The 27,222-nt window shown below is 40.6% G+C and overlaps 1 protein-coding gene across 10 annotated transcripts in view; it reads left to right on the top strand.

The window, feature by feature from the left end:
• The window catches only part of FGGY (FGGY carbohydrate kinase domain containing), a 422,773-nt gene that overhangs the window by 293,508 nt on the left and 102,043 nt on the right, over positions 1–27,222 (top strand). For all 10 annotated transcript variants that reach the window (XR_014293288.1, XM_082612667.1, XM_082612663.1 and 7 more), the window contains 2 exons: positions 4,831–4,892; positions 16,409–16,556. Coding sequence is in view for 9 of the 10 variants with exons in the window: in XM_082612667.1 (XP_082468793.1) it covers positions 4,831–4,892; positions 16,409–16,556 (210 nt within the window). In the remaining variant the exon portion in view is untranslated. The remainder of the gene's footprint in view (positions 1–4,830; positions 4,893–16,408; positions 16,557–27,222) is intronic.

Raw genomic sequence — 27,222 nt, forward strand, 5'->3', positions numbered from 1 at the left:
AAAAAAGACTAATAGATAAAACTGATTTTAATAGAGAAAAACCCATCAAGCAATAAGATAGCTTTGTCTTAGCAAAATGATCATGGAACCTAAAATTCTTAAATATAAAATTTGCCTTTGTGATGTGTTTTTCATGCCTGTAAACTCTTTTCCAACGGTTTTGCTATCTCAGGCGGTGCAATTCTCTGTGTAATTTTACAAACTCTTGCCTATTTGTCATATTAACTTATTCAGTGTTTTAGAGAGAGAATTAGAAATGGTCTTGTCCAAGGTCGTGCCCTGAGCCAGAGTTGAGCTCAGGTCTCAGGAGTCCTTGTCTGCATTCTCTCCGTCATATCAAGGGTCAAGAAACATAAATGCTTAAAGGAGTCAAACAGACAGCATAAATGAATAAACAGACCAGGCAAAGAGGTATTTCTTACTTCTACAGAGAAGTTTCTTTTTTCAACTCTCAGTACTCTTGGGCTGAATTCCATGTTCCCTCCTTTGACAGAGAGACGGGCATAGAGAAATAGATTGCTACTACAAGTAAAACATTAGTGCCATCATGATGATAAATTGAGTGGTGGTGCCTCTCACAAACTGGAGGGTGCAGGCCTGTCTGAAGGGATCAGTCACCACTCAGCTCCAGCTGACCCTTGCCATGGGGGAATACGGTGACCCAGTGTTTTACATTCACCAGTTCTTCAAGAGAAACCAAAATCTGGACTTAAAGTGAAATCTCCCAGTTTTAAAATATTGGCTTATTTTAAAACACATTATATATCCCACGTAAAATACATCTGTGGTCCAGATGCCACCTCATACTACCCATGTATGATCTCTGTGTTATACTGTATTGCATTTCTATTTTTCCCACGTTCCAAATGCAGGTGCCACCTTAATAAGGAAATGCCAAAAATCCCCACAATTCTAGTTATGTATTGTGAGATGGCCTTTTCCTCTTGATCCTGACCTGAAAGCCATCCTGAAGAAGATCTGACTCCACTCAGCTTAAGCTTCCTACCTATCCAAATAGTTTGTAGCCTTTTCTGCCTACTCCTACAGCTGCCAGCTCTCAGCTGAAACCTCAGAAGATGGAGGAAACAAGAAAAGAGTCATAGAGTCAGGATAGTTCTGTCTATATATTTCTAAGGCAGCCACTTGGCAAATATAGTTATTGTGGTCACACTTGTTATTTCATTGGGAAACAAATAACCACTTAATGGGACGCTGTGATCTTCTATACTGTGCTAAATGCATTAGAGAACGAAGTAGAAAGATCAACCCTTGGAACAGGCACTCCAGGCTTTTGAAATGAGTACTCAGTTATTTGACAAACTGGCTCCTTCTTTGTTAATCAGGGTGGGCCTTTGCCATCAGATGCTGTGAGGAAAAAAAAAAAAAAAACTGCAGCTGACCTTTTAAGATCTTGTTCTTCCAACCATTTTTACTCTTTTGGTAGTACTTCCTTCTCTTTAATAATAGGTGTTACGATCTAAAAGCCACCTGTATATCACTCACTGCAACCTTCCCTGCAAAGCAAATTTTACTGTCCACGTTTTACAGTTGTAAGAGAAGAGGCTCTGAGAGGTCAAGTAACTTAGGTAGCAGAAAATATAAGTATAGACCATGAGTTTTGAACCTAAGTCTGTTTCCAAAGCCCATGTTTTCAGCTAGTGTCTTAAAATGTAGATTTTATTATTATTCAGGTATGATGAGGCCAGCAGATCAGGAGATGATTGCCACTGAAAGGATAGTTTGTTACTCACAGTTCTCAAGAAGAGGGGGCTGACTAAACCATGCAGGGCCAAATGGGAAACACTAAGGTTGTCCCTAGTTGTCTGGTACCTGGCTCTGGGGTGATTAGAGCAGGGAAATAGAGGAGGTGTGCTCTGTATTAGTTAGTTTGCATATGAAAGGCATGCTCACAGGCCATTGGAGTCCTTTACTATCTCTAGGAATGGGCTAGCCCTGGAAAGGGCAGTCTCTCCAGGGTCAACAGGGCCCCAGATCCCAAAGCATCACAAGTACAGAAAAATAAAAAGACATGATTAAAATGACCACATTTCCTTTTCTTAGACCCAGAAGTTCAAAGTCATCCTTTCACTCTGATTTTCTTATGCTCTGTAACTATTCAGTCACTAAGTTTTGTTTTATTTTCTTCAAAATGTGTGTCTCATTCATTCTTTTGTGATGCCAGGCATTGTAGGCACTGAAGAATGGGAAATAATGAGGCTTTTGGTTTAAAAGAGCTCAGAGCGTAAGGTAAGAGATAGACATATAAACTAATAGTTATTGAAGAACTTGGTAAATGCTGCAATAGAGCAAGGACAGGGGACATTCGTGCCTTGTATTCCCAATGTCAGCCTCTGAGCCCTGTCTGTGTTTCCTACCCTCTGTGCCTAGTCATCTCCCCATTGTACATACCCTACTGGGTTAATTTTCCTTAACTTGTCATTATTTTGCTCCACAAATCGAAATAATTTCCTGTGGCCTACAATTCAGTAAAACAATAGTCACTTATCTGACTTTTAAGAACCACTGTGTGTCCATACCCTCCTCATGCATCCATATTTTCACCACTTTATTTATTCTCTAATTTAACATACAGTTACCCTCTGACCAATGTGTGCCCCACACAAACAGACACAAATATAAAGCGTGGTAAGTGCTCCCAAGAAGTACATGGTATTCTGTGGGCATGTGGTCCATTATGGTTTGTACATCCCACATTTATCCAACAAATACTTATTGAGCATCTATGATATGCCAGTCTCAGGGCTAGACCAGTCTTCTTACTGTCTATACCCAGATTTGTCTTCCATCTTCATATCTCTACTCATCACAGCCTCCTTTCTGGTATCCCTTGCCTCTAGCCCTTTACTCCTCCAAACTGCCTCTTCTTGGCAATTATTATATATACAACTATATAATAATTGCCAAATATTATATATACAACTATACAGTAATTGCCAAATTATTAACTTCTTGCTTTATGCTGTTGTATGTATTTCTTATTTTCCACTCTATCCCAGAGCCTAGTCCCAGTACCTGGTGTATTAGGCTTTTGGTAAATACCAAATAACTGCATTCATGCATGTGGGACACATGCTAGCTTCTGTGCTTCCTCCAGGAAGCTCATTTAAATCTCCCTTCTCTGACCTCCTAAAGCACTTCCCATAGAAACTAGCATCATATCAAGTAATGGCTTTAATTATCCATTATTGATGCCAGTGGCTTCATTGTGATGCTCCGACTGGATTGCAAACTCTTTAAGGTCCAAACTATGCCTCATTGCAGTAACCCAAAACTGAACCTTCAGCAAGTAAATATTCAAAACCTGGATGATTTTCTTTCCATTGAAATCACCACTTGCTTTGGTATTATCTTGACACATTTCTACACAAATGGAATTTGACAACTTATACCTGGAAGTTGAGTAGACAATGTGACATGGTAGTTAAGACCAAGGACTTTAGATACAGAGAGACCTCAGTTTGAGACCTAGATCTGTCACTTACTCCCCTATGACCTTAGGCAAGTTACTTAATCTCTTCTAGTCCTGGTTTTCTCATCTCCATGGTGGCTAATAGTATCTTCTTCATGGGAATGTTGTAAGAAATAAATGAGATAATGTATGTAAAATGCATAGCTTAGTATTGGTATATGGTAAATGAGTCAATAAATTTTAGGTGATATCATTTATTCTGTTGTTGGCATTATGATAGGCATGCTCTGTGTCACAGAAATCCTGTTTTAAAAGGAGACTAGGACGGGGTAAGGGGGAGAGGAGGTCGCTGAAGCTCAGAGCAGTTAAGTGACTTGCACAAAGTCACATAGCTAGTTAGTATCAGAGCCAGAACCCAGACCCAGCCTCGGTGACTCCAGAACAAAAATCTCGTCCTCTTTACACAGACCTGATGTTCAGGAAGCATGCTCAGAGAAACTATCTCCATGAGGCCACAATAACCCATCTGTTCGTAGTTTGAATGAAAATAAATAGATCAGAATGGTTGTTTTGGAGATTCATGTAAACGTTGAGACAATACACAGACGAGGTTCAACTCAAGCCCATTGTTGGGTGTGTTTTAGCAAGCAGAGTCACAGCATGGGGAAACACATCCCTTCCTGATGCATAGTGCATATTATTTTGTTTAGAGCCACCGAGTGGATTAAGGAATAAATCCTAGACGCGGAATTTCAAATGAAAAGATGGTTGCCTGCAGAGCTCAGACATTTCTGTCCTTGGAGAGCTCTGTCCCAGTTTCCCATGCGATAACTTCTCAGTCAGGGGAGATTCTCTTGACAGCTCTGGGACAACTCTTTTTTGTGTTTTTTAAACTGGGACTCCCTCCTCCTAGACTCTTTCACTCAACTTCTCCATTAGTAAGACACAGAGAATAATTCAAGGTCTGACATTGCCCTGGGGTAACAGCATGGGGTAACCGGAGGGGGACATGATGTCATCCAGAGGTCAGTGCTTTTAACACCCAGGCCGGCCCCCCTCTACCTCATTTACCCTGAGTTACACCTCCTTCTCATGCCTCTGTCAAACCTCATTCTTGGACCTAATACTACCTGCTTCTACCAGTTCAGCCTTGGGAGTTTCTTTTCCTGCTGTTCTTCTCTTTAAACTTCTTTGTTTTATAAATCCAAGAGGCCAGCAGTTGGTTAAACAAAGCTAGATTTCTGAAAGAGCTGAGACACTCTTGCTGAGTTAGCATTTTAATATTCTTGGATCCTCTGTAGACAAAGAATTGAAAGAAACAGACATTTTAATATATCTTCTTCTGGCTTTAACATAGACTAGAGAAGCTATAAAATTGACCCATCTCTCTTGTTTTTCAGATAGATCACATGGTGCAGGGCCATGCTGCCTTCCCTGAACTACAAGCCAAGGCCACAGCCAGGTAACAGCTCTCTCTGTTCTCTGCAGTTTTCCATGCCTGACCACATTAGGGGCACTGACTTTAGACAGCTGCATGATTTTCAGATCCGGTGAGCAATGAAAATGCCTGGCAGTACTTGGTTATAAGATAGTCATCTGGATGATCCAGGACATACATGTATTAATTTTCAAAACAATCTAAGAGAATTCACAAAAAAAACTAGAGATCCTCCAAGAATATGCCAGTAATCATGGTTGAGAAGCTCTGACATAAAAGAAAGAGCATGGATTTTTTGAGTCAGAGTTTCTTGGATTCAACTCCAGTTTTTCTCCCTAATAACTATGTGACCTTGGGCAAGTTATTCAACACCTGTCTTTTCATCTGTGAAACAGGATAGTAACTGATAGGAGTGATTTCTAGAATATATTGTTAAGTGCAGAAAGCAGAGTATTTTATTTATTTATTTATTTATTTATTTACTATTTTTTTGGCTATGTTAGGTCTTTGTTGCTGCACACAAGCTTTCTCTAGTTGTGGTGGGCAGGGGCTACTCTTTTTTTTTTTTTTTTTTTTTTTTTGCTGTACGCGGGCCTCTCACTGTTGTGGCCTCTCCTGCTGCGGAGCACAGGCTCTGGATGCGTAGGCTCAGCGGCCATGGCTCACGGGCCCAGCCGCTCCGCGGCACGTGGGATCCTCCCAGACCGGGGCACGAACACGTGTCCCCTGCATCCGCAGATGGACTCTCAACCACTGCGCCACCAGGGAAGCCCAACGGGGGCTACTCTTCATTGTGGTACGTGGGCTTCTCATTGTGGTAGCTTCTCTTGTTGCAGAACATGAGCCCTAGGTGCGTGGGCTTCAGTAGTTGTGGCACACGAGCTTAGTTGCTCCTCGGCATATGGGTTCTTCCCTCACCAGGGTTCGAATCCATGTCCCCTGCGTTGGCAGGTGGATTCTTAACCACTGCACCACCAGGGAAGTCCATAAAGGAGTGTTTATAATATATTCTTTTTTATGTAAAAAGGTGATATAAGAAAATATATGTGTATCTACTCATTTATGCAAAAGAAATATAGGGAAGTTAAACAAGAAACTAATGAGATTGTTACCTATAGGAGGTGGGGTAGGAATGGGATGGAAATAATGGGGAAATGGGAACAGGGTAGTAGGAGGGAGCGACACTTCTTTGAATATACCTGTTTATACAACTCATACTCTTAGAATCATGATGATGCTTCATGTCCCCCTGAAAATAAATAAAGGATAGATAGATAGATGGATAGATAGATAGATGGATGGATAGATGGATGGATGTGTGTGGTGGGGGTGAAATACAAACAGTGAAAAAAATGAACCTATTGTATTAATACTAAATAACATGATCATACTAATGGGGGTTTGGGAAAGAAAAGAATTAACCTAAGTAATTTCTACAAAATTATTAGCCAATATGCTTCAAAGATTAGGAAGCTTAAGGAATTACTAGAGAATTGTCCCAGATTTGAGGAGACTAAGATGCTACTACATCTAGAAACAGTGTATGATCATGGGTTAAATCTTGGCCAGAAAAAAGCACATTAGTGGGGAAAACTGTCAACATTCAAATAAGTATGGAGATTAGTAATAATACTGTATTTATGTTAATTTCTTAGATGGTGAGTATAGGGGAAGTCTGCATACTATTTTTGCAATTTTTCTGTAAATCTGAAATTATTTTGAAATAAGAAGCTTGAAGAATAATTATTGAATGAATTTCATGATAATAATGCTTAGTGGTTGGGCTTTTTAACAAAAGTAAGGTATTTTATAATATTTTCAGAGAAACCCCATTCATGTAGCTAGTACCTGGCAAAAGGGAGTTAGTCAAAGGTGGAGGTTACTATCCTAGATCCTGGAGCCAAATTGCCTGTCTCAGCTGCACCCTTTAGTAGCTTGTTACCCTGGGCAATGTACTTAACCTCACTGTGCCTTAGTACTTCACTGTACAGGAAAATAGTAGCAGTAAACACCTCATAAGGTTGTTGAGAAAATTAAATGAATTCACATAGTGTCTGGGATATAGCAACAATTGCTGAGCTATAATAAGTAATCAGTAAATGGTAGTGGTAGTGATAAAAATTGTTGTAGTTACTCGTTTTAGACATTTCCATTCCACCAAGGGACGTCTGTTCTTATGGGGAGGCACACCTGCACAGAGCAGAATGAAGTGCATACTGACTAAAATATAAACACTGTGTCATCAGGGTGTAGAGGAGGATTGACCCCACCAAGGAGTTTGAGAAAAGTTTCATGAGCTTTCCCTTCTAGGAGGTTCTAGTTACAATGTCATTACCATCTACAGGGGTCATACCACTTAGCCAATAACTAGCACTTTAGTTGGCTTAGAGACCACATAACCTAGAAGAGGGATGCCTAACCTCAGATCACCAGGGAACCCCTTAATTGTGTGCAGAGTTTTGTTGATTATATACTTGTGCGTACGTTTCTGGGAAGAGGGGCCATAGCTTTTATCAAATTCTTGAGGGGATCCAGCATTTTAAAACCTCTAACCCAAAGGAAAGAGCACAGATGTAGAGTTTAGAGGTCTAGATTCAAATCTCAGCTCCCACATACATAGTTGTTTGAACCTTAGTTTCCTTATCAAAACATGGGATAGTAGACATGAGAGAACCAGCCGTGGATAGCTCTGAGAATTTATTTTGAGTTTACAGAAGCAATGTATTTGGAAAGGCTTTGTAAACCGTACAACGACAATGACAACAACCACTACTACTACTTCTACCACTATTACTAATGATTATAAAAGAGGGGGACCTTTTGGAGGGGATTGTTCTAGGGTTAAGCGGCAGATGTCAGTCATCCATCACCTGCCTACCTTCTCATGGAGTAGCAAGAACACTGGACTGAGGTCTTGGCTTCTGGTACCAATTCTGCCATCAATGTCTTGGTGACTCAGTTTCCTCACCTATAAAATTACAATAATCCCACCCTGATTAATTCATTTTCCAGGTGTTATGAGGATGAAAATAGACAATGGAAATGCCAGTCTCTGAAGATCTTAGACCTCAACTCAAATCTAAGGGATAGGTTAGACTTTGCAATGAAATACTCAAAATGTCCAGAACTTTCTTCTGTAGCTGAACCTCATGTGAGTAGTTTTGATTGAAAATAGGAAGAAAGGGAGGATTTATGGAATAGCATGTAAACCCAGAGAAACAGCAGCGTAGGGTGGTCCAGAAGCAGTAATTTATAGAATTCAATCTTAGAGTCAGACTGGATTTACATCCCACGTCTCTTCACATGCCAACTGACTTCATCCCGCTTTCCAACTACCTCTCTGTATTTTCCCCTCTGTTTAGAGCTAAGTTTCTCCAAAGCATTGCCTGAACTCTTGGTCAGTTTCCTCACTCCTCCCTTGCCCACTCCAGTTTGATTCTGTCACCATCGGCCCCTGAAACGTTTACTGTTCAGGTCCTCGGCGACCACAGGATGTCTTCGAGTCCCCTTCCTTGAGCTCTCAGCCCCATGTGGCACCAATGATCACTCCTTCTCCTTCCCACACTCTCTTTTCTTGGCTTTCCAGAATGTCACCCTCACCCAGTTTTACTTCTGTATCTCTGACTATTTCTTAATCTCCTTTTCAGGCCTATGATCCTTTTCTCTATCACTAACAACAAAGTTCATCACAGCTACATTCTTGGACCTCTTCTCTCTTTGTGGTCTTTTCCGTGGTCCCATCTACATTCTTGGCTTCATTTCCTTCTATATTTTGATGACTCTCAAAATTTTATCTCCAGTTCATATACTTAGTAGGCATTCAATATTGGTTCTCTTCCCTTCCGATTTCTTTTTATTGTCTTGCAAAGGAAAATGTGTCTCTATCTTATCAGATCTATAAATAGACTATATCAAGACTAGCACTCACTATGCTTCAGATCTTAGAAATAGGAATAGTTGTTATTAAGTGAAGTTAGTTATTTGGAAAGGATAACAAATCCCTTGGAATCAACTGTGTGCCTCTTGTGGTGTGACTTAGTGCCATCTGCAAACAGCAATGCAGGTCACCCCTATCTCAGAGCTTAGCATCAGCAAATCCTATTTGAAACCATAGAAACAAGGGTTGATAAACAGATTGAGTATTTTATACTCTTGATTTACTGTAATCCTTCTAGGCTTCATCCTGAAGAGAAGAGTTCTGTGAGCTTATGAATTAAGTAAACAATAACTAGATGTACCCATGAATGTAAATGGCAACCGGAGTCTCTTTCTATGTAGGGCCAAATACCCAGAGATGTTACTCCATAGCCAGAGATCACCTTCCATTGATTATAACTTCAGCTCTTTACCTCTAAACTGCCCATTATTGTCTTACTTTTCTTAAAGAATCTTTACTAGTGGTTCAGAATGAGGTTATGGTGATGGCACAGTTCGGTGGGAAGATGTTGGCATAATCCACAAGTGCTGGATTCAAGGTTGACAGCAGAGCCAAGGTTAAAATCCAGGTCCTCTGGCTGTCTGATGAGTGTCTTATGAGCACTTATGGTATAACAGTGAACAAAGAAAAAAAAAATCCCTCTTTTCATGGAAATTGTGCTCACGCACATATACACACATTTACCTACATGTGCGTGTGTGTATGTTTATGTTTGTATGTATGTAGAGAGAGAGAGAGCGCGCACATACTCCAGGAATTGGTAAGCATTCTAAAGAAAAATAGAGATGAGTAAGGAGACATAGAACGACAAGAGGTGTTGGAGTGACAGATGGGAACTATTTCAGGTGAAGAAGCCATCCTTGATGAGGTGGCACTCTAACAGGACTCTGAACTGAATAAAGAGAGAGATCAAGCCATGGTTATATGGAGGAGATCCCTTTAGCCCAAAAGAACAGCAAGTCCCAAGGCTGGGAAGCAGCAGCCAGCTTGGCAAGCTCAGTGGACATTGTAAAGGGCACTGTGACTGACCAAAGTGTGAGGGAATGGGGGACAGATGAGAGGTAAAATTTAGCCAAAGGTCAAACCATGCAGGTCATTGTAGAAAGCTATAAGACTACTGCCCTTTATTCAAGATTTTTGTTTTTGAGCAGATGGAAGACACAGTCAGATTTACCTTTTAAAAGGATTACTTTGGCTGCTCTGTGGAGAATAAACCAGACCACTGGTGGGGATGGAGGGTCAGTGGAAGACATGACTCCTGACCTCAGCAAGTTTGTGGTCTACTGGAGGAGGAGGACTGGAGACAGAGAAGCCCAGCCTGTTCTGAGCTCCTTTTTCAGCGGTCACTGCAAGCAGTGGTCATTTCTCATTGTTATTCTGTTAATTTCTGGTCTCTCAGGGGTGCAAGGTTCTGCTAATTCCCATCCTCTCTCTCAATCTGTCTTTCTTTTATCCCAGTCTCCCTGGAGTGTTTTGTTATTCCTTTGAGAACAATCAACTTTTCTTGATATGATTTATTCTTCAAACCTCTTTTGCTTCTGTGATTTCTATAATCCCACTGAGGATCACTTTAAAAATGTACTGGTCCCCCATATACCAAATCTCAGGGTATATCTAAACCTTCCCATTAAAATGTGTATAAATGCCCCCCCCCCCCCGAGCAAGAAAAGGAGAAAGACCAAGAACATTTTTTAAGAATTTTCAGTGTGCCTGGCACTGTGCTTAGTGATAGTTTTATATATATATATATATATAATCTAATTTAATTCTAGTTGAGGAAATGAGTATTATAGGGACTCCACTTCTAAACATTGTTTTCACTGTGCGTTCTACTCTTGTGTTCTCAGATTGTTTCCTTGGCCTTTATGGCTTCTTCAACCTTGGTCCCTCAGTCTGACAACTGGGGCCATCAGTCTATCCACAAGTATTGACTTAGGCTCCCCTGAGCTAGGACAATCATAGAACCAGGGTGATGATATTAACACCTTTCATCCCCCAGGGTGTGCCAGGATAAATGGTAAATTCTTGATGTCTCTTGGATGAGAAATGTTTTTCTAAATAGACATAAGCTGGATATTACAATGCCTTTCTTTGGCTTCTGTTCTACAGGCAAGGATAAGAAAGCGTTCAGGGCACTGGGGTCCTCTCAAGAAGACTGAGGGCTGTGCTGACTTAGGAAATCAGTTCTTCATTTTCTGCCTCTCAGCAGATTCACTGTAGCCCAGCATAGTGCCTAGCACATGGGTGGAAGTGCAGGGTGGGGTGTCACAAGATGCTTATTCCTTTTCTCTGCCCCCTTCTGTGGGATATGCCAGTACGCCTGGAAGGTTGTGTCCATATGACTCCAGAGATCTACTCTTTTGGCAGCTGTACTACAATGAGAGGGAGAGGTAAAAATAACCTCTAATAGTCCATGCGGGATCAATATTCATACATTCTACACTTCAGTAACTGTGTTGAGCACCTGGTGGGATGCATAAGATGTGACTCTTTCCCAAAAGGAATTCAGATTCCAGCAATGGATACAAATAAAATTAAGAGGCAATTATCATACAGTGGAGGAAGGGCCATTCATTCATTTGATGGCTACTCTTGGGCGGTTCTGTGTGCCAAGTTCTCTGCTAGATTCTGAATGTATACTGGTGATGGTCTGCCTTCATGAAGCTTAAAAGTCCAGAGGAGGCCATAGGCAGTTAACAAGTAAATGAACCCATAAATAAGTCTATGGTGACCAAACATGATATGAAAGAAACTAACAGAGTACGATGATAGAATATCAGGGAAACCCCATTTAGATGAGGTGGTCAGGGAAGCCTTAGCTGATGGAAGCACCGTTAAGATCTGAAGGATATAAATGAGCTAACCATGTGAAGAGCAGAAGGGAAGAACACCAAAGGTTACCAAAGGGGAAAGGTTACTAAAGGAGAAAGGGGGGTCGGAGGGATAAATAAGGAGTTTGGGATTAGCAGATACAAACTACTAGATATAAATAGATAAACAATAAGGTCCTACTGTGTGTGTGTATATATATATATCTGAATCACTTTGCTGTATATCGGGAACTAACAACATTGTAAATCAACTATACTTCAATTAAAAATAAAAAGATGAGTCTAGAACAGTGATTGCCATAGGCAGGTAAAGAAGATAAGAGAATTCTAGGCAAGAGGGAGAAGGATAGGCAAACATTCAGAGGTTAAGACCTGCGTATTTTGAAAAATTAGAAGTAGTTTAGTGTCACGAGAGCATGATGTGTACGGGGTGAGGAGGGATGAAGAGTGGAAGGCATGTCTGTAACCTGGTACAATGTAGGGAGAGCTAGATAATGAAGAACATTATGCCAAACAAGGAAGCTTATACTTTATCTTGAGGATAATGGGGAGGAATCGCTGAAGGTTTTAGATAGGTATGGAGTCATCATCAGAGTTGCATTTTAGATGAACCACCCAGGAAGCAGTGCAGAAAACCTAGTTGGAGAGGGAACAGTTTCAAGACAGGAGGTAAGTTAGAGGGCCAGTCCACTAATCCACACATTTGAAGAGGGCCTGCATAAAGTAGTAGCAGTTATGAGGGAGAAAAGCATGCTGGTTAGAGGAATATTTAAAATAAGAAACTGACAGAACCTGGTCCAAAATTAAATTTGGAAACTGAGGGAAGGAGAGGAATCAAAAATGATACCCACTCTGACTCTGCCCCCAAAATGGTTGCTTGAGCAACCACTTAAATGAGATTGCCTTTGGTCAAACCGAGGAGCATAGAAAGAAGGGTGAGTATATCAGAAAAGATGATGTGTGTCATATTAGACATTTTGTGTGTGTGTGTGTGTGTGTGTGTGGTACGCGGGCCTCTCACTGTTGTGGCCTTTCCCGTTGCAGAGCACAGGCTCCGGACACGCAGGCTCAGTGACCGTGGCCCACAGGCCCAGCCACTCCGTGGCATGTGGGATCTTCCCAGACCGGGGCACGAACCCGTGTCCCCTGCATCGGCAGGCGGACTCTCAACCACTGCGCCACCAGGGAAGCCCCTAGACATTTTTAAATTGAGGTCCGTTTGGGCATCCAGGAGGAAGCATTTGATGGGTGCTTGGATATTTGACATGGTACTCATCATAGAGAAATGAGCAGGAGATAAGTGCATATATTTGGAAGTCTTCAGCAATAGCTAGTTAACTGGAGCCCTGAAAGGAAGATGGGATCATCCAAGGGTGTAGAAAGAATGAGAAGAGGGCCAAGGACAGGTCTCTGGGAGTCTTCGTATACTTAAGGGACAAAGAGAGGAAGAGAACCAGCTAGAAAACCAAAAGAGTATCATCGCCTGGAAACAAGGGGAGGAAAACAAATTAGTAAGAAGTGGCCAAGTGGTACAAAATGCAAAAGACAGTTCAAGTAAAATAAAGGCAAATAATGGTCCATTGGAGACAGCAACAAAGCAGGGATTTCTCCTCATGGTGGAGCCAGTCTCAGTAGAATGGGGCGGGCAGAATACCTATTGCAGTGGGTCAAGGAGGAACTGGAGATAGTGTGGAAGCTTCTTTTCCAAGACTTTCTCTTACTCCTAGAAAAGGCACAAATTCTTCTGTTAGACCATGTGTTCTGATTTGGGGTTTGAAAGTACAGTCACTGTACTTTTGGGCATCCTGTGAATCCAAAGAATTAAATGGTTTATGGAGAAGGAAAGTAGAGATTCCAGGGGTGCGGTATGCATTGAAGATTATGAGCCATAAAGTCTGAAAAAAATCTTCCCTGACTCTAGAAGTGAATTTCCTGTGATGAAAAACAAGAAGGAACTATTTATTGATCAGCTATCACTTTATAGTACTCAGGACTCCATATTTAATCTTCATAGCAACCTATAAGGTAAAAGTATTAACCCTGATAGCAAAAAAGTAAACTAGGCTTGGAGAGGTTTAGTGTACCTGGTCAGCCACCTGGTATACAGTGAAGTCGCTTTGTGATTCTTGAAACTGTATCTTCTTCTTCATACACAACAGGACTAGGAAAGCAAGGATTTCTCTCTCTAAGAGAGGATAAATGAGTCTGGAGTTCATGAAAAAGAGGGAGACCTATCACTAGGAACAGTTAATATGTGATTCCCGAGCTGGAAGAGGGCAGACCGCCATTTGAGAAAGAATTGATAAAACATACAAACTGAAACAAAGTCAAAACCAAAAAAGGCACCATGCAAGGTTAAAATTATGTGAATAATGATGTGCATTTGTTATTTTAATGTTTTCCAAGTGCATTTCATTTTGAATGATATACCCAGATAGCGCACATGGTAAGGGATAATTGAAAAAACGTGCAGAAGAATGGCTGCATTCAAAGAATAAACATACAGCTGCGAGGAGGTTAGGAGTCAAAGGGGTAAGCATATGCCCCGTCCCCCAGGGATCTCATTAGTGCACGAGTGACCGTATATGTAGAGGCTAAATGAATCTCACTGTTTGCAAAGACCCGCAGTAAATGAGACAATGACAAATCAATAGTAATTAGGCCGATAGGTTCTTATTGACCCAGATGTCTGAAACCAAATGCCCTGCTCTGAGATTCCTTGAGAGACAAAAGATTTATAGACATGTGCTTCTTTTTTTTTTTTTAATCCCTTTACTCTAAGTGCAATGATGCTCTTCTGAAGTTCAGTGTTGATAGAATTAGTGCAGACTCTTGACTTCTGGCTGGAAAGGGTGCTCTTGTGGCCATCGTTGGCCATGTGATTGTGTTGGACCAGGAGCAGAGAGAGCTGGGAGATAGAAAGCCAGGGTGTGATCGTATTCTCCCCAGATATGTGGCCCTGCCTTCCGTGGAGACCTCAGAGGATCCTTTCTTAACACTATCATAGAATCATCCTAAAACAGAGTTTGAATGTAGGGCTTTGACACATAATTGCTGGCTGGGGATACAGAAAACACATGGCTTCAGAATCACAGAGAGTGTTTAACTTTGGACTCGGTCACATGTCTACGCGCCTTACTCATCCCCTGTGTAAAGGGGTGTTAGCGGTACTCGGCTCACTGGGCTATGTTTGAAGGCCCGAGGAACAAGAAGCAGCAGTTGATGTTACTCTCTGGTTAGTGAGCCTTTTCCCAAGAAGATCTTCATCTTCTAATACGATGTAGGGCCGAAGACTTTTACAGACAGGAATGAGGAGTCAGGGCAAGAAGCAAGGAGAGTGCCTGATAGGGTGGACTGCCCTCACCTCCGCCCAGCACACTTCTCACACTTACACATGCGTGCACACACACATTCTCACACTTACACACACACACGCACTTACATAGAACAGTTTTGTTTTTCTATATTTTCTATCTTGGAGTTCCACATAAAGTTTTTATTTAATAGGTGTTTAAAAACCACTACTTGTTTGTTTCTTTCTTTACACTTAGTTTAGAAAACTTTTAGGAATTTCATGGGATCCAGAGGGACACTCACAGTGTCACAAAACTAGAACTAGAAATCGCTGAGCTGCACTCCTAAAACATTTTAAATGTAAATAATAAATATTATCTTATGTATCTTAGATATCAACCTCCCTTGGTCATTGATCTCCTATACTTTTTTTCCACCATTATTCAAGCCATGTTTAAGGGTGTGGTTCCAAGGACACCAGTGGGAAGTGGCATGGGATGCCAACCCACTTTCTTCTAGAATTGTCAGTTCAAGAGAAGGAAGCACCTTTAAAGAGGGGAAGGGTAATGAACTTTTGTGTCATGCAGTGAGATTTCACCCAGTGAGGTATTTTACACCCATTATATGTATGGGAAAACTGAAGTTCAGGGAGGTTAAGTCACTGGCCCATGTTACCCAGCTAGGACAGGTAGAACCAGCATCTGAATGCAGGACTGCCTTGACTCCCAAGCCCATCATCTCTGTCTCCCTCTCAGGTAAATAGACTGAGAGAATGAGAAAGGTCATCTGACTCCCTCATTCTACACGTGAAGAAACGAAGGCTTAAAAAGAGAAAGAACTAGTGCAATGTCATTTGGTAGGTTTGGGTTGGAAATCAGGCCTCCTAACTCCTGATCCTAACTGCATTCACTCCATCATATGACTGCCCTTAGCAAACTCCTATCCTGAGTTGGGGAACCATCTCCATTCACCATCATATTATTATTATAATTAGGAATACTGATTTTTAAAAATCCTTTACATATGTCCAGTACTGTACATTTTGCAAAATCCTGTATCTTCATCTACATAGTCTCCTTTGATCTTTACAAAACCCTATGAGGTCAGTTGGGCAGGGATTATGATGGTTGTTTTTACAGATGCAAAGAGAGTGGTTCAGAAAGTTTGAATAACTTTCTCACAGTAGTGGTTACACACCTACAATGGAGTAAAGCCATCTTGGATCTGGTCTTCTGAGTCCAAACCTTTCCACCTTCCACCAGGACAGGCCTCCAATCCTTGATGAGAGTACAGCGTGATTTGAGAGTGTGGTTTGCTGATTTCTATGGGTTGGGGGTGGGTTTTTTGCTGAAGCTTTTGGGACCCTGCTTACTTTCTGGATTTGATATGGGAGTACAAATGATTTCTTTCTACAGAGCAATTTGCTCCCTGACCCTACCCACCCCCCCTTTTAAAAACAAAATCCACTTCTCTTCCAGATGCCAGAGTATATATGCATATTTGAACAGTCACCTGGATCTGATTAAGAAGGCTCAGCCCGTGGGTTTCCTCACTGTTGATTTACATGTTTGGCCAGATTTCCATGGCAACCGGTCTCCCTTAGCAGATCTGACACTAAAGGGCATGGTAAGTAACAGTCAGTCCTTGCACGAAGGTGAAGGTGGGCCAAAGGGCTACAGAGTTTGAAAGAAGCAAAGTGAGGAGAAGGCAAAAGAGGAAAAAGAAACAAAGCCGGCCAACAGCTCACTGGCTTCTTGCAGATGCATTGCTGTTGTGAAGGTTCTTGCCGCTCCTCAGGATGATCTGCTGGAAGTTCTCATTGTTTCTGAGCCACCCTTGAGAGCGTTCAAAGCAGGATTTCTTACATGTAGCTACTGCTGCCTCTTTGTCCCACGGAGCGGCTGGAAGTCGCGAGCCTCTGCCTATGTAATCTTTGTATTTACATCAGTTTGATGAGTCGTGTTCTCCATCTCCAGGCTGCTGGGTGAATAAGTGGTAAATGTTACCACCTATGGTCTAGCTTACTGCAGCCACCCATCTGCCTAGGCCCTGAGTCAGGGCTGCTCAGAATGCATGCCAACATTATTAGGGTTTCAGATAAACTTTGGTAGAAGTAAAATAAAATTAATAACTTATGTTGGTGGTGAAATTCAGCTCTTAGTGACCTTCAGAGTCACTTCTAGTGCAGATATTTGGGGCCGGAGGGGCCAGGATGCCCTTGGTGGAAGAGTTCACAATCACCTAAGCTAAGAGGTAACATCTTGATGGCCAAGTGAAAGCGGTTGCCTAAGAATAGCTTAGACACAGAGAATTGTGTTTGAGGATGGATGAAGCATGTGAAAGCTAGGGGAAAAGAGCTAAGCTACAGTTCCAAGAGGCCAGGAGAGACCACAAACAAGAAAAGAGGCCATGAATTCAGAATTCAGGTGTCAAGAAGTGGAGAGCAGAGTGTGAGGTGCATCAAGGCAGAGGTTTAGGATGGAGGCCATGAGCAGTGCAAGGTTTATGCAGTGCGTGACAGTGGAGCAGGCCTGCTGGCTTGAGGAACTTCAAAACTTAACAGGCTTTGGCTTTGTGATTAATTCTATTGAGAATATTTTAAATATTTTTATGAGGCCAACAGAAAGACCCAATCTTTATTTTCATTACCTACTTGACATAAGCAACTTCTGCTAATAGAAGCAAGTCATGGTGGAAAGAAAAGAAATTGGACATAGCGAAAGTGATGTCTGTTCGGAGTCCATGAAGTGTGCCCACACAACAAATAATGGTCTTGGCCTCCTGTTTGGCCCATGGAAGCAGAAGAGGAATGTCTGGAGAGGGCCACGTGGCCACAGTCTATAGCTAGAAAGCCATACTTTCAGGAAACTGGCTTTCTGGGTACAAACAGAGGTTAGGGGAAGCACACATTTTGAATGAGTACAAAAATCCATGTCTTAATTAGAGACAAATATCTAAAGCCAAATATAGGAGACACTTAAAATGTTAAAGAAGTGAAGAAGCATGACCAGTTCATAAAATGACCCCCAAACAAAGCAGGGTTGTATTGTAAAATGATTGCAGCTCTGAAGTCCAGGGCTTGGATCTCGAGTCCTTCCTTTGAGGTCCTTTCCTTGCCAACACCTGCTGTACCAGCTTCATCATCCAGCATGGCAGGTGCCATGGCTTCCCAGTGGCTTTTGTCTGTGTTAAAACTGACCCTGACATCCAGAAACTTAAGAATTACCGTCATTAGGATTCCAATAAAGGTAGCCCAAACACAGACTAGAATGCCAGAGGAAGCAATGGAGTGCTTTTAAGAGTGTCTGTCTCATTAGAATAAGTATGAATAAGTATGTAATCACCAAAGGAGACTTCTTGCACAGGGACATTTGCCCAATGGTATTAAAAATCCTGGTATATTTATCTTTTTAAAAGTTCTATTGTTTTATAAACATACCTCATCCATCACCTGATGTTTCTTAGCAGTGATTTCCCTTAATAACTGCCCTTGGGTTAGCCTTACATTTGAATAGCTGTCATCCGATGAATTTACCTCACAACACTGGAAGGAGAAAATGACCTAGATAAGATAGAAGGAAGGAAATTCTGGGCTAAAAATTTTCCCCGAAATCTCTCTTTTTAAAAAATTTTTATTTTATATTGGAGTATAGTTGATTTACAATGCTGTGTTAGTTTCAGGTGTACAACAAAGTGATTCAGTTATACATATACATATATCTATTCTTTTTCAGATTCTTTTCCCATTTAGGTTATTACAGAATATTGAGTAGAGTTCCCTGTGCTGTACAGTAGGTCCTTGCTGATTATTTTATATATAGTAATGTGTATGTGTTAATCCCAACCTCCTATCTTGCCTCCCCCGCACCTTTCCCCTTTGGTAACCATAAGTTTGTTTTCCAAGTCTGTGAGTCTGTTTGTTTTGTAAATAAGTTCATTTGTATCATTTTTGTAGATTCCACATATAAGTGATATCGTATGATATTTGTCTTTCTCTTTTCGACTTACTTCACTTAGTATGATAATCTCTAGGTCCATCCATGTTGCTGCAAATGGTGTTATTTCATTCTTTTTTATGGCTGAGTAATATTCCATCATATATATATAACACATCTTCTTTGTCCATTCATCTGTTGATGGACGTTTAGGTTGCTTCCATGTCCTGACTATTGTAAATAGTGCTGCAATGAACATTGGCATGCGTGTATCTTTTCTAATTATGGTTTTCTCCAGGTATATACCATATATATCATATGGTAGTTCTATTTTTAGTTTTTTAAGGAACCTCCATACTGTTCTCCATAGCGGCTGTATCAATTTACATTCCCACCAAAAGTGTAGGAGGGTTCCCTTTTCTCCACACCCTCTCCAGCATTTATTGTTTGTAGACTTTTTGATGAAGGCCATTCTGACTGGTATGTGGTGATATCTAACTGCAGTTTCAATTTGCATTTCTCTAATAATTAGCAATGTTGTGCATCTTTTCACATGCTTTTTGCACATCTGTATGTCTTCTTTGGAGAAATGTCTATTTAGATGTTCTGCCCACTTTTTGATTGTGTTGTTTGTTTTTTTGATATTGAGCTGCATGAGTTGTTTGTATATTTTGGAGATTAATCTCTTGAAGGTTGCCTTGTTTGCAAATACTTTCTCCCATTCCATAGGTTGTATTTTTGTCTTGTTTATAGCTTCCTTTGCTGTGCAAAAGCTTTTAAGTTTAATTAGGTCCCATTTATTTATTTTTGTTTTTATTTTCATTACTGTAGGAGGTGGATCCAGAAAGATATTGCTGTGATTTATGTCAAAGGGTGTTCTGCCTAAGTTTTCCGCTAAGAGTTTTACAGTGTCTGGCATTACATTTAGGTCTTTAATCCATTTTGAGTTTATTTTTGTCTGTGGTGTTAAGGAGTGTTCTGATTTCATTCTTTTACATGAAACTATCCAGATTCCCCAGCACCACTTATTGAAGAGGCTGTCTTTTCTCCATTGTATATTCTTGCCTCCTTTCTCATAGATTAATTGACCACAGGTGTGTGAGTTTATTTCTGGGCTTTCTATCTATCCTGTTCCATTGATCTATATTTCTGTTTTTGTGTCAGTACCACACTGTTTTGGTGACTGTAGCTTTGTAGTATAGCCTGATTCCTCCAGCTCTGTTCTTCTTTCTCAAGATTCTTTTGGTTATTCAGAGTCTTTTATGTTTCTATACACATTTAATTTTTTTTTGTTCTAGTTCTCTGAAAACTGCCATTGGTAATTTGATAGGGATTGCATTAAATATGTAGAGTGCCTTGGGTAGTATAGTCATTTGGAGAATACTGATTCTTCCAACCCAAGAACATGGTATATCTTTCCATCTGTTTATGTCATCTTCGATTTCTTTCATCAGCATCTCATAGTTTGCAGAGTACAGGTCTTTTGCCTCCTTAGGTAGGTTTATTCCTAAGTATTTTATTCTTTTTGATGTGATGATAAATGGGATTGTTTCCTTAATTTCTCTTTCTGATGTTTCATTGTTGGTGTATAAAAATGCAACAGATTTTTTGTGTATTAAGTTTGTATCCTGCAACTTTGCCAAATTCACTGATGAGCTCTAAGTAGTTTTATCCTAGCCTCTTTAGGATTTTCTATGTATAGTATCATGTCATCTTCAGACAGTAACTGTTTTAATTCTTTTTTTTCAGTGTTGATTCCTTTTATTTCTTTTTCTTCTCTGATTGCCATGGTTAGGACTTCCAAAACTATGTTGAATAAAAGTGGGGAGAGTGCACATCCTTGTCTTGTTCCTGATCTTAGAGGAAATGCCTTCAGCTTTTCACTGTTGAGTATGATGTTCGCTGTGGGTTTGTCATATATAGCCTTTATTATGTTGAGGTAGGTTCCTTCTATGCCCATTTTCTGGAGAGTTTTTATCCTAAACTGGTATTGAATTTTGATGAAAGGTTTTTTTGCATCTATTGAGATGCTCATATGGTTTTTATTCTTCATTTTGTTGATGTGGTATATCACACTGACTGATTTGTGGACATTGAAAAACTCCTTGCATCTCTGGGATAAATCCCACTTGATCATGGCGTATTGTCCTTTCAGTGTATTGTTGGATTTGGTTTGCTAGTATTTTGTTGAGGATTTTTGCATCTATGTTGAAATCTCTTTCCCTCAGTCCAATTTTGGATAACATCAAAATAATCACCCTGAATCTATTTATCATTGTTACCCTTTTGCCAGAACCTACAATGTGACTACTTTTTCCAACACTCATTCACAAAATGTTTATTTGGTGCCTACTTTGTAGCAAGTACTCCTAAAGTATAATCCTTACATTCATGGAGCATATTTTGAGGGAGGGAGGTGCTTGATAAAATGTTAAGTTTAAAAAATACGTAACATCTAGAATGTCAAGAAAATCCCAGTAGGGCAAGAACCGTATATGATTTTTCCTTTGGGCTCCTGAAATATTTCTCTGAGCACATACTAAGTGCTTAATATGTACTTATTGATAATTGATAGTCAACATGGAGATAATAAGAGGTCATCTGTTGGTTTAGAAAAAATATACATGTGAACAATTTGCTAATTCTAAATGAATTAGATTGCTACTGACTCTTACTATCCCTATGATCAGTATTTAAAACCAGTCATAATGTCCAGGTAAATGAAGATAAGAAGTTTCCATTTTATTATAATTATGAGTGCCTTTGTTCATCAATGAATTAACTAATTATTTTAACAAATACAGGCCCTGTTATAGTTGGTGGGGGATATAAGTAACTGGACACAACTCCAGCTTTCAGGAAGATTAGTGTTTTGGTGGGGTCGGGGAGGAGAGGCAGGCAGAATATATAAACAAGCAATGGGGATACAGGGTCAAACTCCAGGTGCCACTCACTGTCCAGCGCTCCTTAGACGTGTGGAAGATGATAGCCTAACATGGTCTCAGCACTCAGATAGGAGGCTTCAGATAGGAGGTGACATTGACAGTGTGTGAAACAGGGAACAGGGTCTGGGACCAAGGGAATCATAGTATGTGCAGTGTTCTAGAGGGAGGAGAGCATGGCGTGTGAATGTTCACGATTTTTTTATATCATTGTCTAACCAGTGATAGATTGCATTTAACATTTTATCTAGGTAATTAAAAAAAGACCTTCTCGGAGAATGACTGGCCACTCCCTGTTCTCCTTCTGCTTCAGCAGCATCACACTCTCCCAGTTCTTTTCTCTCTCCTCTGTTGGCTCTGTTCTCTCACCCTTGTTAGACATTCATCCATTCAGAAAATGCTGATTGGTCACCTACTGTGTGCAGGCCTATGCCAAGCTGAGGGAATACAAAGAAAAAAAGAAACTGTACCTGTTCCAAGTTCACATGAAAATGGGGGAAATAATATTGTACATGTGTGAGAGTGTGCGTATGTGTGTATGTACATAATGTATGATCCCTATAATGCAGACATCTATACAAGCCAAAGGAGGTGCTCAGTAAATATTTGATTTTGAATTTTTTTTTAGGTGGCATTTGGGCAGCAAACCCTGATGCAGCCTTTCTCTGCTTCACTTGAAAATACCTGTGAAGATAAAGAAAAAAAAGCATAAACTCATTCTGACTTTAACAATTAAGATGACTTTCAACTAGGAGAACTAGAATTGACAATCTCAGAGAGAATCTGGGAAGACCTTCCAGAATCTAAAAGACTAAATGTAACTTGTTTGATAATCATAATATCTGACATGAAAACAAAATAAACCACCAGCCTTGCAAAAGTTGGGACCTCTCCACTTTCCGATCCCTAGCTTAAAAATGCAAGGTCCCTTTAAGCCTAAAAACAGAGCAGTCATCCCTCTACTCTGCTGCTGATGGTTAAGGTTTTTTGTTCTGTTTTGTTTTGCTTTTTGGAAGCAGCCAGTGAGTTTAATTTCCCAGAACTCCTCCGCAACCCGGACCTTATCTTCCCTTTCACTTCAATCCATTAGAAAACTGCCAACCCAAGTAGACAACTGGGCTGCAAGTCTGATTTAGAATGAATGGTGATGCACTGCAGTTCTAAGGACCCTGAATCAAACTCTGTTAAAGGGGCAGAGATAGGGAAACCCTGTGAATTTGAAAGAGGGGTGTAGTTTTGCATGTCTACCATCTGTTCTAGGATTAGAAAGCAGGGCAGTGGTGATCCACCTCAGGGCAACAGAGGTACACAAAATAAAAACTGCTGAACTCTGGGAACTGGCAGCTAGCTATAGATCTAAAGAGGCAAATCCAAGTTACAGTTAGTGGGGCTGAGAGTAAATTGTGTACTGTATGCTGGGAAACACTGAATATGTATAGCGTTCTAGTTAAAATGAATTTAAAAGATAATAAAGTGAGTCCATTAGGAAAAACATGTTGCACACAAAGAAAAAGAAATACCATTTTGAACACTTAAGGGAAAGTCCTCTTAAAAATTACTTATTACTGAAACCAAACGAAAATATTTTAAAACTCCTTTGCATATTCAATAGGATTTTTTTTTTAAAGCACATCTCTATGAAAGAGAGCAGAAACTTATTAGGGAAAAAAATGAGTTCAGATGGAAAGGCAATGGAATGAGGGGAGAAAAAGGAAATGATAAAGACAGCTAAAAATACAAAAGCAGAATTAAAACCTGCATTGAAGGTTTTAGTGCAAACACATAATTTTTACTGAAGAAAATAAAATCAGAGCTGTCATAAGACGTAGTATATATTTTAAATTTTTTAGAAAAAATTTTGATGTAGGGGCTATGGCTTATTTTCTTTTTAATTTCAACAGTGCTTAGGTCAAAGACAGGCACTGAATAATTGCCTATGGTTAAGCAGTTAGTTCAGTCTTCACTTGTCAAGTGAGGAATGAATAGTGACCTGCTCAAGGTCACAACACGGAGAAATAGCAGAGCTTAGATGAAAACAGGAATCCCGACTTTTAGGATGAACACTCATGAGCCTCCCTTAACTCATACCTCTGGACTTCACGGAATGCACTGACTGTAAAACATGAGTCCCCACAGTTCCATCATGCCTGGTTTCACACTGAACCACATTCCGCAGCCCAGTCCCTGCTCCCCTGTCTGACCACCAGCCTTCTCACTCATTCTCCCATTTTTCCCCTTACCCTGATTCTTGGATTTAAGCTCTGACCCTGTCTCTTCTCAGTAATGGTTCTCTTTTTCTTTCCACCCTCACTGACTCAGATTTCAAAAGTAATCACCACTCCTGGTTTGACCTGGCTCTAAACCCTTCTGCTTTAGGTGCCTACCCTTATAAGTAGGAACAGGACATACCCCAGGAATCCTTCCATTAGGCTCGATAGAATCATCTTCTTTTGTGTGGTAAGAGTTGGCTCCCTGCCATGTCACTAGCTGTTTCATTTCTCCATTGGTGATGCATATATTGACCTGCAGCATTGGGCTAAAAAGAGGTGGCGGTTATGGGATGGGCAGCTTAATAGTATGCTTAGACCAAGTAGCCGTCAATGTAAATATTTCTCCTTGCCACTTGGTAAATGAGGCACGGAGAGGTAAGGGCTGTACCTATGATGTTTGAAAGAAGCAGAGGCTTGGGTAATAGCGATCAGTCACAAGACATTTAACACCAGTGATTCTACATTCTTTAAAAACGAAACAAAACAATGCTTTTTAAAGAAATATGACGTGGTCACACATAAAGAGATGAAGCTAAATACTCACCACCAGGAATGGTTGCGTGTTTTATATAGTTTGTGTATGTGTGATTGTTTTTATTTTGAATGGTTGGTTAGATAACTTTTACTCTAGTGAAACAGTAAAATGAGCCCAGGATTTGAAGCCAGACCTGTATTGGCATCCTGGCTTGAAAATGTGCCAGTTGTGTGACCTCTGAGGTTAGCTCCGTGAGGTCTGTCTGCTCATCAGTAAGCAGGTGCGGCACAGGCTTCCTTGCAGGGTCGTTGTCAGAATCAAATGGAGAGACTGTCACACAGCAGACAGACAGCAACAGCAGCTGCTTTTGAATCTGTAGCTCCTGCTGAGTGGCTCTTACTTGCATGTTTACAAGATGGCCTTTGAATCCCGGGCAGCCAATCATGAGCTGTCCACCTTAGTCCCAGGAGCAATGGGGCCTACCAGTCACGGAGGTCACCGGCCATGAACAATCAGCTAGAGAAGCTGAACAATCACTTGGTCCATCACAGGAACCAAGTTTCATACAGGTGTAGAGATTAGTCTTCTCTACTTGAGTATTTAAGTTCTTGGCCCTCAGTTTCCTCAGCAACACAGTAAGCAGCTCAGCTTTGGTACACCTTACAAAACAGATAGAGCTGTAGGAGTTGTGAAAGAGTCCTTACCTCCTTGTATACATGACCAGTTTTTATTCTCAAATCATATGACCTCTTTGTTATGGTGGTGTTTTTTGAAAAGTTCTTTTCCTGAAATGCCCACTCAAAGAAATAAATTACTTCAGAGATATATCAGGCCGTGAGAACACACCATATTCACCAATTGGTTGAGACGTGTTTTTCCTGCTTCACTTTGCAAGTACAACACTACCCAGAACGGAAAGTTATTTTCTGGTTCTTTGAAGAGCTGTGATTTCTAACATAAGGCCATATGCTGCTCAAACTGCTAGAGAGGTTGAGAGCTGTTCCAAGCGTTCTTCAAAGCAAGTACAAAGCAACATGCATGTGGAAAACTGGGAGAGAGTCAGGAAAGAAACGTTAAGAGATCTTAGCCAGTTCCCAGAGTGACTCCCAGCTAGAGACAGGCGTCACTAAACAGAGTCAGATGCGGTGGAGTCAGCGACTCGGGATGAGTATTTGCAAGAGCTCAGGAGAAGTCAGGGGCTGTATCCCTGTGGCTTCCTCCGATGGGGAGATGGATGATGGAGCTGGAAGCTCATGGGCCAATTAAGCATCCTTTGAGTGATATATTTTAAGCCTTGGAAACACATGGACTCTTTGATATGAGTTTGCTGATGTTTTTGTTATGATATAATGCTGTTTTATGTACCATTTTTTACATATTGTTTTTCCCTATGAACAATTGAACCCTATAATGAAGCTTAATATCCTCAGTATCATTTAACTGGTTTTGGATAATGTATTTTTTTTTTTATTGAAGCAACTAATTTACCAACCGGTATTGTGATTTGTAATACGTGCTGTTTTTTCAGGGAACGTGATGTACCAAACACCATGGTAGATGCTTTCCAAGCATCATCACCAACTTCCCTTATAACGCTGCAAGACAGTGTAGTTACTGCATTGAAAGGAATGGAGAATCTGAGGGTCAGAGAGTCTAAGTAATTTACTCAGAGGAGGAAAGAACAAAAGTGGTAGTAGAACCCAGTCAGTTCAAACCAAGGTCACTGACGTTCTCTGAGAGGAAAAAAATTCAAAAATGAAAAACTAGATCTTTATATTTTTGGCATTCCTTCTGCTCTGTTTTTAATATGTCTGAAATATTTCTCCCTCATTTTAGTGATTTTTTAAAAAACGATTTTGCGTTACAGAATCAGACTTTTCTTTCTTAGTGCTTTTTATCTTTGCTGTATACACCAAACAACAAATAAAACTGGGGGTGAGAGGGGTGGTGTGGACTGTGGACAGGAGCCCTTCCCAAGGTAGTGTATAATGATAAAAGACTGAGGAGTGGGACTTCCATGGCGGTCCAGTGGTTAAGACTTCACCTTCCAGTGCAGGGGGTGTGGGTTCGATCCCTGGTCAGGGAGCTAAGATCCCACATGCCTCCTGGCCAAACAAAACAAAACAAAACAAAAAAAACAGAAGCAATATTGTAACAAATTCAATAAAGACTTTTAAAAAATGGTCCACATCAAAAAAAACTTTAAAAAAGAAGACTGAGGAGTGAATCAGGTGGAAATCTGCCAGGAAGACCCCAGGAGATAAATAATGAGAAAGAATTAAGGCCAGAGGACCAAGGATGGTATCCAAGTTGGTGTGTAAATCCAAGGAGGGTTAGATGACAGCAAGTGTGGACCAGGACGGTTGACCAAAACAGCCTTGGTGACACTGGTGCAAACGTGTTAAAATGACTTAGATTTAGAGCATCAGAAGCAAGGCAGACAAAAGTGTGAAGTGCCTGGTACATCTGGGAAACAGCAAATGGACTAGTGTTACATGGTGTAGAGTTCACCAATAGAATAAAGTTGTGAGGGAGAATGTCAGTCCATCGTGCAGTCGTTGTATGTGTATTAGTTGTCTGTTGCTGCTATAATAAAACACCACAAACTTAGAGGCTTAAATTTATTATCTCACCGTTCTGTAGGTCAGAAGCCCAAGCTGGCTCAACTGG

This window comes from Mesoplodon mirus (genome assembly GCF_964341445.2).
Source record: "Mesoplodon mirus genome assembly, chromosome: 3".
Lineage (NCBI taxonomy): Eukaryota > Metazoa > Chordata > Mammalia > Artiodactyla > Ziphiidae > Mesoplodon > Mesoplodon mirus.